This window comes from Ciconia boyciana, chromosome 7 (genome assembly GCF_034638445.1).
Source record: "Ciconia boyciana chromosome 7, ASM3463844v1, whole genome shotgun sequence".
Lineage (NCBI taxonomy): Eukaryota > Metazoa > Chordata > Aves > Ciconiiformes > Ciconiidae > Ciconia > Ciconia boyciana.
The window spans coordinates 16,986,067-17,000,703 of NC_132940.1; the positions used below are offsets into that span (position 1 = coordinate 16,986,067).

At 43.2% G+C, this 14,637-nt stretch overlaps 1 protein-coding gene across 2 annotated transcripts in view; it reads right to left on the reverse strand.

The window, feature by feature from the left end:
* Positions 1–169: 169 nt before the first annotated feature.
* Positions 170–14,637, reverse strand: part of SYDE2 (synapse defective Rho GTPase homolog 2) — a 31,883-nt gene continuing 17,415 nt past the window's right edge. Inside the window, exons 4-8 of one of the 2 annotated variants that reach the window (XM_072867862.1) lie at positions 13,572–13,698; positions 6,768–6,949; positions 5,650–5,881; positions 3,193–3,251; positions 2,449–2,588 (exon numbers count right to left, since the gene is read on the reverse strand). In XM_072867862.1, the coding sequence (XP_072723963.1) occupies positions 3,241–3,251; positions 5,650–5,881; positions 6,768–6,949; positions 13,572–13,698 (552 nt within the window). In that variant the 3' untranslated portion in view covers positions 2,449–2,588; positions 3,193–3,240. Of the gene's footprint in view, positions 2,589–3,192; positions 3,252–5,649; positions 5,882–6,767; positions 6,950–13,571; positions 13,699–14,637 lie in introns of both variants that reach the window. The other variant, XM_072867861.1, reaches the window with a different exon arrangement.

The following is a 14,637-nucleotide window of genomic DNA, read 5'->3' on the forward strand; positions in this document are numbered from 1 at the left end:
GTCTTTATGGGATTAGTTCACATGTGCAGCCAGTGCAAATGGATGGCATCAGCTTAGACAGGTTTAAATAATCACTAACTAGACTTAGTCAAATTTTGTTCTTAATTCAAATTTTATTTAGAATTTAAATTTATAGTTTAAAAAGTATGCATATTCTGTAGGTATAAAAGTTTAAAAAAATACATCAATTTATTGATAAATGCTTCAGGTTAAATTTACATTTTCATACATTATCATTATATTGCAATAATTGTTTTGCATCTTTTAACACTTATAAAAAATAAATTAATGAGATTGAATAAACCATTTGAAACCATGCTAAAATAATTCCTTAAAAAAGAGGGGTGAAGTTTGCCATAGCAATTCTTAACTCCTTGCTACTGTAAATAAATAACTCCTCAATTAAGCAATATAAGGAAGTACAGGTTAGCAGAAAAGCACTTACCCACAGGGTGAATGGAAAGCCATGGCGGGATGCCAACATTGTACCAAAAAGATGAAGAGAATTAAGTTCTACCCTGCCAGCTGACAGCAACTCGGTGTTTGACCTCTCAAACACATAACCCTCTCGCCCTCACCTGCCCAAATCCCCCCTTCCTCACTGGGGGGTGACCTGTGAAGGGGAAGGAATGAGTCTGTATCTCCTTTTGGTTAGAGTGACTATCAAAACAGCTGTATGCAATTTGGTAACTATTTTTCATTAAACCAAGAATGTGTTTCCTTAACATGAAATGTTTAATTGCTCACCATAAATGACTAAAGATAAAAGATGATCTGAGAAGATGGTGATAGCTGAATCTAGTAAGGTCACAGCAAACTGCAACCCCACCCAAACTCCCCAAGAGTAACATCACTCAACCCATTCAACCTCATGTAACAATGCAGGTTTCCATTTTTGGGAGATTAATTTCAAAAGGAAAAAAAAAGATTCAGAGAAAAAAGTAACTGCCTTTGTGCAGAATTTGAGTCTTGCATCTCCATAGCCACAGCCCTTCAGAGAAGGCTCAAACACATCTAACTACCAGCTGCCAGACAAAGGTACCTCAACAAAAATACATGAAACTCTAGAGAGAAAAAAAAAAAGTATTGAAATGTCAAGAATAAAGTAACAGGTTACAAGGACAAACCAGAAGTATTTTTTGAAAAGTAAATACCTTCCAGACCTTCTTTATATATGAAAAAAACATGGAGGAAAAAAACAAACCAAAAAAAGAAGGAAAAAAAATAGAGAAAGGGTGGTGGGTGTGTGAGAGAGAAAGTTAATAGTCAACACCTGCGAACTGATGCCCCTGCAACACAAAGTCATTTATATTAATCATTCACCCTGCTTTCTCTCTGGCCGTGTTTCTATGCATAAATCAAACGCTGTATTACCCAACGGGTAACTTCATCCTGGCATCACTGAACACGTCTTCCTAGAAACGGGGACATTTCGTAATTCTGAGACCTCTCCTTTCCAAAGGTGGCTACAGACACATGCACTTTTACACATAGATATATACAAACAAGGTTAGAAAAATATTTAATTTTTGCTTGTTTAAATAATTATTGAAAAGTGTTAATACAGGAATACATTAATATTTGTACAATTAAAACTTTATATATAAATATTATATATATAAAGCATTTTTCATAGCAGCCATTGCATATATAGTAAAACGAGTCTATCTGAAGTCCATTCTGCAAAAGTCAGGCCAAGCAGCGTTCATCCTCTTCCAAGAGGAAGATCTGTACCGCAGCTAGGGTTTCAGGAATGAGGAGTTCTGCTGCCGCCGACAGCAGAGGTATTGCTTTATCTTCTGCCAGGTATTGCCCAGATTGCCTAAGTGCATAGTATGTTTAGGGAGAAATGCCACTATGTGGAATCACCTCATGGTCTCTAAGGTTGTCTCCAACACCAGAATCAGGCCAACACCTTCTAACAAAAAGGCAGAAACGTAACGGAATGGCTTAAAATTCGTTAATTCATGGTGGGCCGTGGCCTTACCACAAGGTGTTCAAGGGCACCATCTCTCCTCACACAGCTGTGGGAAGCCCGGTGAGGGGCATGGAGGCACTAGGAGGAGGCGTCATGCAGGACAGGATTTAATAACTCATATTTAACTTGTTTTTGTTGAGTTCCCTTTCCAGGTTTCCTATCAGAGTATCGATACTTTCCTGCAGGTCTTTGAGGTTTGCTCTGTGATCCACCGCAGAGTCTATTGCTTGCATTGTCAAATAGCTCTGAAACGTGTGCTCTCCGGGGATGGACTGCAGCTGTCTTACCGGGGCATCCGACTCCTCGGCTTTGCTGCCGTCATCCCCGCTCTCTGTGTCTTCTGAAGGGACGTCATCATAGTCTGCTTCACTCAGGCAGTCTTTCGGGTTTAAGAAGTAGTTCTCCCCACAACTACTCCAGTCTCCAGCGTAGCGGTTGCTTGACGGGCTGTCTAGACCTGCTGGTCTTGGTCTGAGAACCCCAGACATCTCGGTACTGCTCAGATTCAGCATCTGAGGTCTCTGCCTCTTGGGTCTCAGGTAATTCAGGGAGGATGGGTGCTCGGGAAATGCATTCAGATGTGCTGGTTCTTTGGCAGGCGAGTGATGTACTAGAAGAGAAGAGAAGTTAAACCAGAGTCAGGGCTGAATCCATATTGCAACAAGAAAAGTCCACGACAGATGCCCACTCTCCTCCCTCGACGTCACTCGCTAACACCATGCACGAATACATGCAAGCTTACAGCCAACACATTCCACTACTATGTTTTCTGCTGCTGTTTGATATAAAACAATTAGAAAAACTACTGTAAAAGCTCAGTTTTGAAGATTCATGCCAGATTCAAACTGCAATGGAGAGAAGCCTATCTAAAAGTAGAAACTCCCAGAGCACCGATTAAATTCGCTGCATGAGTTAATTACCATCTGGCTCTGGGTCAAAGAAAAGCACACAGCTCAGCTCACACACTTCGTCCAGGCTAAAAGAGTAACAGAAAGCAGGCACAGCAAAAGAGGTTAAAACACAACAAAAATACCACCATGGAGGAACACCTAGAGAAGCTCAAGACGCACCAAGAGTTGAACTCTTGTGTTTATCTTTTTGCCCTGGTGTTCTGCACTATTAAAAGAAGCTCATTTGCATTATGCATTATTTTTCTAAGCAGCCACAATCCCGTGTCAGACGTACACTCAAAACAGGATTGATGGTCATGTTACCTGAGCTCACGATTATACAGCATAAGTTACTAACAGTCTCCTCCACTGTTACCGGCTTCCTACAGTAAACAGCACAAATATTTTTACTGACCTGTGCCTATTAAATGTCTGAGCTGCAAAACTTCTTTTTCTTCTAAACAGACCATTACCTCTTATAATTGGAAGCAGAAACTTTCTATTCCCATTCGCCATTGAAAACGTGGTGCACGCAAACCCGTGCAGTTCACAGTCTTACCCACTCCTTGTTAGACTCCTCACACACAAGCACAAAGGCTCAGTCCTAAGATGTGCCCAATGCTTCTCCTTCTGGGTCTGCATTACAGGTCTCTCCAGGGGATTTTAGTCTTACTTTACATCTTGCATAGTAACATGCAATAACTATCACTGCTTCCCCCCCTCCTTACGATAACAAAAGCCCTTCTGTTTAGACTATGCTCCATTAAGACAAAGGGCCATAGGTTAACAATAACTTGCCAGTATTACATGGTCTAACCAAACAAGGACTATTTGTTTTCAGCTGGAAAAATACGGAAATTGAAGTATTGCACAACATGTTGATTATCAAGCTGTCTCAGTCTACAGGAGATTAAATGTTAGGGACCAGACTGTGATCCTTCCATTGGGTCCAACTGTTCTGTTTACACCATATGGTGTGCGCCTGCTCACGTCTCTGCATTCGTGTTTTACCTCCCTTTTAGCACATTGTCCTGCACAGTTCTTGCAAGCTGAGGGATAGCATTCGGTTTTCTCTTCAAGGTGAAAATTCTACTACTTACCCTACTCCTGCCCCTTTACAGCAATGCACACTCCTATGGGCAGAGCTCCCTCTACTTGCTTTTTTTTCCCCACAGCAGCCATGCCATAAGCTATCCCCAGGGTTTCATGATTAGCTCCTGTGCAGTATTTGCTGCCCAAACAGCTCTTGGTCTCCCTCTTCCTCCACCCATGTTTCCCATCTCTCCTGTGCTGACTCACTGACCTGACTGAAAGCTCCTTTTCATTTTTGGTGGTCAGCAGCTTCGGGGCTGCCCAGCTGCAGCTGACAAGGGAGCAGAAGTGTCCTCAATTGCCTAAAGCCCATCATGAAGCTGTACCATATGTCAAACGAACTCTCCTCTTGCTCTTATTTTCAGGCAGAGAAGGTTTCCGTGAGGCTGCAAGTGAGCAGAGTCAACAGCCGGCAGCTTCCCGGCGGTGCTGACCCTGAGCGTGGTCAGCATGCACTTGTTACAGCTGCAGGGTCAGCTGTCATTGGAGGTGACTCCAGGGCACGGCCACTATCAGGTCAGCAGAGTATGGAAAAAATGTAAGAAGCACTGTCATTTACATCATCCACAAGCAGCTCTTCAAGCTGCCCAGCCAGTGACATCCTTTCAGCACCTGAGCCTCAGCTGCTGGAAAGCAACTCACCCGCTCAGCTGAAAATCAGAGCAGAGGGGCTAGCAATGTCTAATGCAAGCAAACCATTATAAATCAGACTTACGGGGGGGGATTAGACAACATGACTGAGACTATACTTATTGGGGTTTTTTTCCATCCAGTACATTAGTTGTCTACATTGACTTTTTCTGTAAACTCATCTTTCCCATTGCTAAGAGATAAAGGCAGGGGCTGGCTGACCACTGCAGCCCGCACAGCTGCAACATGCCCTGATTCACAGCGGCTCTCGCCAACAAGGTTTGTGGCAGCAGGAAGGAGCCTAGTGATACTCCCCGGGTGCAAACTGTTGTAAGAGGAACGAAGAAGTAGGCCACGATGGCTGAAATCACTGCCTCACCCAGAATATTCTTTATACCAATCAGTATCTGATATACCACAAGAAACATGCGAGCACTTGAAAGACTTCTGTGGGCTATTCACAAACCTGGCAATTACACTATGCTGGTCAAGTGAGCTTACAGTCAACTCTCTTCTTTTGCATTTGCTTCACTTGTCCTGATACTTCATAGTTTTAGCCAAGAAAGGATTAAACCTACCCCAAAAATTCTCTCTCATAATTAAAATAAAAAACAAAACAAAAAAGACCCCTCAAAAACCCCACCTTACAAATTTAAAATAAATCTCTAGATAAAAACTTAACAACTATTACTGGCTAAGTAGAGCAGAGACTGTTTAAGATGACCTGCGTAATAACAATACAGTGTAGATTCCTATACTTTTTTGTAATCATAAAAACCCCTTAATTAACAGCAAGATCATACATCTTACATAGTTTGATTATGAACTACTAAGAGACTACACATTCATGTGCCTATCCCGCACTTTGTCTGCTAGCGCACATTCATTTCTAGGAATAGACATGATTTCTTTAAGATTAATAGGTGGTGCCATAGTACCTCATGTTTTAAGAATTCTGATGCTGCTCAGTCATCCTGTGAATTAACGTACACTGTCACACAGTAAAAACATACAGCAACGGTTTGACATTTTCCCTTGATCAGATTCATGAAACAGTACCTGGCCACAGCTGGAGTAAATAGTGAAGAACCTCTATGTGTTTTTTGAAGTCCAGGGCACTAGCAAGCTCTTCCGAGTCTGTGAAGACTCTGTTGTTATGGTTGGTGGTCTCCTGCCTCTGGCTCAGTAACACAGGCCCAAAACATACAGCTAAATTCTGGCACGTCATCTTATTTACTTCATGGTAAGAAGCCACCAGCTTCAGGTGATCCAACAGCATCTTCAGGGTAGCCTAAAAGAACAAAATACTGCTCAGGAACCAAAACACTAGACGAAGGTCGTGTTGACATCCTAATGTCGCTGCTCTAAAGGGGTAAGATCAAGGCTGATAGCTATGGTTTTTCTACCGACATCCATCAATGGAACATCTAAGTGCTGAATTAAAAAAGCTGTGTTAGACTATCACAGAGCAGACTAGTTAAGACAGACTTTCTGGCAAAATTCAGCTTGTTTCTTACCTGATCTCAGTTTTACATGGATGAGTTTTCTCACAGTGGAAAGGGGACATCAGGGAGGTGAGAGAAGCTGCAGAAGCAGTACAGATGACCCAGGTACATTAGAAAATAAAGAAACCCTCCATATGACCTCAGCATCAGAACAAGCTTCCAGGTAACTTCTGGGTACTGCGCAGGCTACTCGCTCACTCTCTCCCAGGGGCTAACTGTGGTTTTCTACAGAGGTGAATTTGGCAGGTAATGGCGCACAGCATTATTACACTGCACACTATGGGAAGCTAAGGCTTTATTGCACATGCTTAGGAAAGAGGAAAGCATTTGCCTATGTAATTAGGACATACAGATCAGAAAGCTCCACAGAAATGGAACAGGACACCACACGGGAATAATCTCCCATCTAACAATGTAAAAGTAGTGATCGCAGCTTTTCATTCAGGTTTATAGAGATAATATAAAATGCAAACTAGAATAAATCCAGCAGTTCAGATGCTCCAATTAATGACAGCATGGAAGTATTTTCAAAGGTGCAGAGCATCAAAAATTCAAGTGGACCGTTAAGTCAGAAAACAGGTGTACACATTTTGACACATTTTATATCCAGTGTGAAAGTGTTCCTCTATTTTTTGAAGCATGCAATTCACTTGAACTGCTAACACCGCTCACCTTCTCAACATCTGGCAGGCAGTCCAGCAGGGCTGCTGTGTGCTCAGAGTCACTCGGGTCATTTTCACAACCACTTGCTGTCATTTTCAAGGGATTTTTCACCATGGCATCCAACACTGCTTCGTAGAGCTGCTTGGTTATCAAGGGAGAGGGCAGCTCTCGCAGGTAATCCTTTAGGACGCCTTCACAGGAGACACAAGAACAGTTGCCTTTAACAAGCTGCAGAGTCACTTTCCCACGTTTTTGGGAGTGCTAAGGCACATCAGCTTCACCCGTCCCATGAGAAAATCCTCCGTGTCAGTGACAAGCCTCGCACTCGGGAGCGAGGGATGGCAGGACGACAGCAAAAGGGCACAGTGAACCACAGGTACGTGAGGGCTCCCCATAGGGTCAGCTCTGAAGCAGGAGGTATCTCGCAATGTCCCCATGAGGTCAGGGGCACCAGCACCTCTGTCCTCACAGTTCTGACAGCTTCTCCAAGCCCACGCAAGGCGGCTTGTGGCCAACTAAGGACTGAAACCAGGGGAGGAAGGTGCACCGCATCCAGAGAAGAGGGGTGCACGCAGGTACCCCAGGAGCAGCTCTGCCTGGGGTTCCCCTCCTGACTGGGGCGAGGGAGACATAAGGAAAGGGGTCTTAGCAGTCCACCTCCTGCCCAAGGAAAGGAGCTACTGCGAGCACCAAAGTCCTCACAGCCTGATGACACCTCCTCCTTTATAAACGACTGGCAATTAATTTTTCTGTTCAGTGTTGTATTGGGTTTGCGTGGCAAGGCTTTGGTAGTGGGAGGCTACAGGGGTGGCTTCTGTGAGAAGCTGCTAGAAGCTTCCCTTATGTCCGACAGAGCCAATGCAGCTGGCTCCAAGATGGACCCACCGCTGGCCAAGGCCGAGCCCATCAGCCACGGTGGTAGTGCCTCTGGGATAACATATTTAAGAAGGGGGACTGCAGCTGCAGCCGGAGAGAGGAGTGACAATATGCAAGAGAAACAACTCTGCAGACACCAAGGTCAGCGAAGGAGGAGGGGGAGGAGGTACTGCAGGCACCGGAGCAGCGATTCCCCTGCAGCCCATGGTGAAGACCATGGTGAGGCAGGCTGTCCCCTGCAGCCCACGGAGGTTGACAGTGGAGCAGATCTCCACCTGCAGCCTGTGGAGGACCCCACACCAGAGCAGGTAGATGCCCAAAGGGATGCCCATGTGACCCCATGGGAAGCCCGTGCTGGAGCAGGCTCCTGGCAGGACCTGTGGACCCATGGAGACAGAGGAGCCCACGCTGGAGCAGGTTTGCTGGCAGGACTTGTGACCCCATGGGGGACCCATGCTGGAGCAGTCTGTTCCTGAAGGACTGCACCCCGTGGAAGGGACCCACACTGGAGCAGTTCGTGAAGAACTGCAGCCCATGGGAAGGACTCACATTGGAGAATTTCATGGAGGACTGTCTCCCGTGGGAGGAACCCCATGTTGGAGCAGGGGAGGAGTGCGAGGAGTCCTCCCCTGAGGAGGAAGGAGCAGCAGAGACAACGTGTGATGAACTGACCGCAGCCCCCATTCCCGGTCCCCCTGTGCTGCTGGGGGAGGAGGTAGAGAAAATCGGGAGTGAAGTTGAGGCCGGGGAGAAGGGAGGGGCAAAGGTGTTTTTAAGATTTTGTTTTATTTCTCATTATCCTATTCTGATTTGATTGGTAACAAATTAATTTTCCCCAAGTTGAGTCTGTTTTGCCCATGATGGTAATTGGCGAGTGATCTCTCCCTGTCCTTATCTCGACCCACGAGCCTTTCGTTCTGTTTTCTCTCCCCTGTCCAGCTGAGGAAGGGAGCGATAGAGCAGCTTGGGTGGGCACCTGGCATCCAGCCAGAGTCAACCCACCACAAGTGCATTTTCAGCTATGAAATTATGAGCAAACACCTTGGTGCCAGTGCCACGCTGAGCAAAGCACACGGCCTTTTCTCACCTACCAAGGCGCAGAGCAGACAGACATCCTCAAGAGGGAAACACCAACTCCCCCTGCCTCTGGTACTCTGTCCCCCCAGCACACCGCTCGCTTCCACTGTGACAACTGTAATTCACATCCACAGGAGACGCTGGCTAAAACACCCACGCCCTGAGCCCTCCCAGCTGCAGACTACTGCACCGTTTCGCAGGCTGGAGAGGTGCTGGAGGAGAGGCTGTTTCTAGGGGATGCAACAACCAGGCAAGCACCTCATTAACCCCTATTCCTTCCACAGATGCAAACAAACAAGGAGGAATTGAGCATTTGCATTCTTGTAAGCTGGCTTTAGAGGCCAGCTGATACTTCAGTTTGAGTGGGGTTTCAGTGACTGTAAGAATATAACTAGAAAAACCAAAACATGAAGGCTTCTAACAGCAGTCCCCTGGAAAGGACACAGCAGGATGCTATCCAGGAGCAACATAACCAGTACAACTGACACAGAAAACTTTGAAGGAAACAAGCCTGCCTCCCGGCAGCTTTTATTTTCCTTAAAAAAATGCATTCTGTGCCACAAGTATCTCCCCATTTTAACTAGATCACAACTGAATTTAAATACTTTGTTAAGAAGAAATGGTGGATTAAAAAAAACTTTTTGAAAGCGGGTACTGCAATTAACAAAGCAGCCTGTCCTCCAAAAAGGCAAAGTTGGAAAGGTAGAAGATTTTTTAGTATGCACTCCTCATAGCCTTGTAAAATCCCTGCTCACAGCAAATACCATCACACCGTGCTATTTAACAAAGCAACAGTTTTTATAAACTCAATAAACCTAGCTGTAAACTGAACTGTATAGCAGTGGGCTTTGTTATGAGGTCATTTCTAAAAAAATACAGGGAACAAAAGTTAACATTTTCCCCTTCACAGCCATGTTCACATGCAGAATGCAAGTAAAAGTTGGCTTCTACCTGTACAAATACTTTTATTTTAAAAAGAATACTGCACCTAGCAGTAATGCAGCTATTCCAGCCATGTTGCACGAGCAGCACTCACAGAAGCAGCATCACCCCCTGGAGCTGCCAGACCACCCCTCTCCGCAGCATCAGGCACGGGGCAGCCAGGCAAAACTTCTCTCTCTGCAGACCACCACGCAGCACCTAACAGCTCACCCTGTGCTTGAAATGGAAACCTCCCATCAGGAATATAAAAAATGCAAACAACCATCCACATATTTTCCTGAAAACATATTCCCTCTGGAGGTTTGGGGTTTTTTGTTTGTTTGTTTTAAAAAGAATATGCCACTTTTTTTACTGCTCCACTTAAGTGGCTAGTTTTTGTTGAATAACTTACTCATATTTCCCCCTCCCCAGAAAATTTTTCTTCCTCCCTACATTTTAGAGGCCCGTGTCCCATGTGTGGATTAACTGGTTACAATATCTATGAGACACATGTGGCAGAAGCTGGTGCTGTACATCACAGTTTGGGATGTTTTCCTTTTCCTGAAAGCAAAACATTAGTAAGAGATGCTGACTTTTATCAGGACCTCTGTTTCAGCTGTGGTTTTTTTTGGAGGGGGAGGCTGAAATCAGAATCAGCTTACAGTAGGAAATGGTATGTCGTAATCAAATCAGCTTATACTTTTGAAACACTCACAACCATCTATTAATAATCATTTAATAGGAATTCCTGTAATAGCATCCACAGTCATAGGACTACCACCTGCCAAAAGACTTTCTCCTGTTTAACCCTGAATAACAGGACAGTTTGGGAGCCATGAATGCCCTTTGACCTTTCTAAATCCTTTTGCTATTCACTCAGCTAAATTAGCCCTGTGAGAGGCTGCTGTTATTTTTTTTCCATGAATCTATGCTTCCCGCTCCTGCCAGCCCACTAGCACATTCCCCTTGACACAACCACACACAACAAAGTTAGACAGTGAGCAGAAATTGCCATCCACTTCATTAATTCCTCATTTTTCTGACCCACTGAACTGTTAACAGTATTGCACGCTTTATGCAGAGATATGAATTCACGTGGATGCGAACAGATGTGAGGCAACAACATGACTACTGGTCAGTTCTGAAAACTGGCTGCATGCTTCAGTCTGAGCCACGAGCACGCTTGGCTGTGTGTAAGCCTGTGCCAATCCCAAGAGCATTTCTCAGTCAAGATTTAATCATTAAATGTTCATTCTTTAGCCTTTGGAGAGCTGTCAAAAGAAAGAAAATCTTTTTAATCTTTTGGAAAAGCAGAGCTACTCAAATTTCAAAAAGGACACAAGGCAGCACTTCTCTCCAAATCAGCCAAGATTTATGCTGAGGATTCATCTTTTATGGAACACATGTTTTGGCTTATAAAAGTATGAATCGTGCACCAGCCTCAGCATCGCAAATACAGCAGTAACACATCAGGGGAAACATTCCTCCTTGACCCAGCTCCCTAAGCATATGTGAGAGAGGTTCTGTGGGCTCTTTTATTCCTAGCACTAAGTACAGTGGGTACCTAGGGTCTGTCAGCAAAAATTGCAGGTTCCCCTTTCAGCCCAGACCACACTGTTTACAATTAATTAGAAAGTGGGCTGCAGTTTAGTCAGCAGCAGTTACGGGTGCAAACAACCCTTCTCCCCCTTGCTCACGCAGGACCCCTGCACTCAGTCCTTTCAAACACAATTCTAACACAGGCACTACAGGCAATCACACAGCACAGCTGCAGGGAACCAGGGGAAAGAATTTTTTTTTTTTAAATGTAATTTCTTAAAACTATTTTTTCCTTGCAAGGAAAGCAGCGTGTAAGTCACCTCTTGCAATATAGCACATACAAAAGCATACCCAGCAGACTTCCCATCAGACAGACACCAAGGCTGGTAGTCTTTTCACTCTTAGAATACAAATTCCGGAAACAAAAAATTACCCTTCAGTAGTGCAAACCAAAAAAGGACCAAAAGTCCAGCAGGACCCGCACAGTCACCAAAAGTTCACCATCACCAATGAGGCTTGCAGCAATGTATATCGAAAAATTGAAGTACAGTTTTCTATTTAACCACTGCATCATAAACTCGTGATGGAAAGATCAGTCAGACTGTGTCACTGCCCTTCCAGGGCTTTGCATCAGTACCGAGCTCTCCTGCACTTCAGTATTCAGTTTCAGCCAGTTATGGCTGGTTCTGAGTGTACAATGTACTCAGGAAAATCAAAATGCTTATGAAATGTTACCGGTTCTTTTGTATATGGGTGACAATTAAATTCCTATACCCTTTCCCATGATAATCCTGCAAATACTGTTTTATTGTAATGATTACTTGTATCAGGGGAGTGCAATGCTATTTTTATTATTAAAAAAATTACAAAGTTTTCCATTAGCCAAAAGTTTACATTAACCAAATAGCAGTTTGCCATTTGTCTGCTTACAAGTCAATATCAGGCAGTTTCTGCTGTTTGGCAGAAAGCAACAGAGGGGTTTTTTTACCCCTTCTGAGTTGTTTTACAAAATCAGGGAGAAAACAGGACTTCAATAATTTCAGGGAACAATCTTCTCTTAGAAATTATCACCACTTTGTCTCATTAATTTATTTGTAAAGAGAAGAAAATTATCCAGTTTAAAAGATCTTTTATACTATTTAGTTTTACTCTACACCTCATTTTTATAAAGGGTGTATGCCATCAGAGTACCCGCTGGGAACGCGGGTACTTGTGAGCAACGCTGAACCCAACAGTGAAACCAGCCAAGGCAAGTAAGGTGAACCGACTGTCTGGACATTATGAATGAAAAGGTTTATTTAACCCAGTAAATATCACCTTGTAATATCTTCTGACACTACTTTGTATAATTATAAAGTATAATGAACAAAATTCATTCCCAATACACTGAAATGAAATAAACCACCAAAGAGGGTAGAACAAGAGGGTAGAACTCAACTGTCCCATACAGCTGGATGTTGGATGTTACAGAAAGGGCTTTGGCACAGAAAATTTATACCCTGACTACTGTTGTTACATTTTCCATCCCTGGATACATAGGAAACAAATGCTCCTGCCTAATTTCCTAGAGCAATTGCTTTACTTGGTGATGCCTGGCTTTAGATCAACTTTGGTTTCATAACAAGTATCAATAGTTATAAAACTGTTCCACTTTTAAGCAAACAAACAAAAAAACCCTCAACAACTTGCTTCAGTTGTGCAGTGCAACTCCTGTGTAAACACTCATGTAAAGAGCTGATGAAGATGCAGAGAGGCTTCCTAAGACTGTACTCCCAGTCCTTCTCGCCTTTGCCAGGAGCTTGCTGCGGGACAGCAAGTAAAGGGCCACTCCAGTAAGCAGGAAAAAGCTGCTATTTAATTACATTTTAAAAGAAGCAGATGATCAAACGAAGGCACTTTCCTGCAGCTATAACTAGCCTGCACAAGATTATGGCAAACCTGTTTCCAAAAATCCTGCAATCTCCAACATAAAGGGAGGACAATGGGTCAATGTGAGATGGCCCTTGGATCGCATGCAGGGGAGCAATCAGCACAGCGCATGCCTCAGATCACAACCGAGTTTTTCAAGATCTGCTCCAATACAAAACAAAAGCAGAGGTTTAACCTGCTCTGGGGACCTCGGCTCCTTTCAGACTCCCACTTCCCTCTGTAACTGGTAAAGCAGTTTCTGAAAGTGGCTCCTTCCATATCCTTCTCCCTCCAAATCACTGCTGCTTCATATTTACACAGCCCCAAGGTTACTGCACTCATTCTCTCCTAACCTTTAGCAATACAAAGCAGCAGTTAACAGCTTGTTAAAGGACAACAGAAAACTAGTTCAGAGCACAATTTCACCTTTTAAAGGTACCTTACGAACATGGCACAATTCTATATTAAAAGAAAAGCAAGTAAATGTATTACCTGTTATGACATTAATATCTGGGTACTGGCTTTCACAGAGAGTAACAGCCTTGCTGTCCCTCTCAAATGCCTCTCGAAGCTCTTTCTTAACCGCTGCTGAGCCACATAACCGATACAGGCCTACCACCTAGGAGCAAAAACAACGGCCACATATCAGTTATTTTCCTGCAACTAATAATTGACATTATGCTTTGTCTCATCTGGGAAGCGCAACAAACATGTTCAGGCAATTGTTTGCAAATAAACTTTAAGAAAACTCAAACAGCACAAACTGTTAACATCAAATGATAATGTAGTTATCAAACATTACACAAGAGACACAGTTGTGACTGTTAAGCAGTAAGCTAATAACAGTAATGTTTTCCGTAACAGTGAACAGGCTGAGCAGTATTTTATTGACAGAACATGACTTAAAATGGAATCATTTAGTGCCTTGCTTTTATGCAAACTTAGGAAACAAAGAAATACAGAATAAGCTAAATAAAATTTAAATTTTGTTTACTATTTGATACCAGGGTTTCAAAAGAATTATGAATACTCTATTATTACATCTGTATGATGTTGTTTTAAAGATGACAAGATGCTGACTTGCCTGTGTTTCAAATTATCTTAAAAGTTTTATGCAAAGCAGGGGTTATTTAACATGCTCAAGGTGATAGAAATGAAACCCACAACACTCTAGGACTGAATTACTAATTCAATCATGTGCTTTCATGTACTCAAATTTTGCATTTTATCATTATTTACTTTTCATTTTCATCAACAGCATTTATACAAAGCAATCCTATGATATTAGGAACTAAATCTTAAATATATTAATTTTACTTTATTTTAATTAACTTTATAGGCAGGTATACTGAGCAGTAAATAGCTAGTCCAAAACTACCATGGACTCAAAAGACAAAAAAAACAAAGACCCAAAACTCCCTGACTTAGACCATGCGAATCTAGGTTTGCAAAGAGTGTTTGTCTGGCCATATATTAATTCCTGTTTAAATAAATGGAAAGTTACCCAATGGAATCTGTACTCCCTCTTTCCCAAGACTGAATATGATCTAGTATTTGC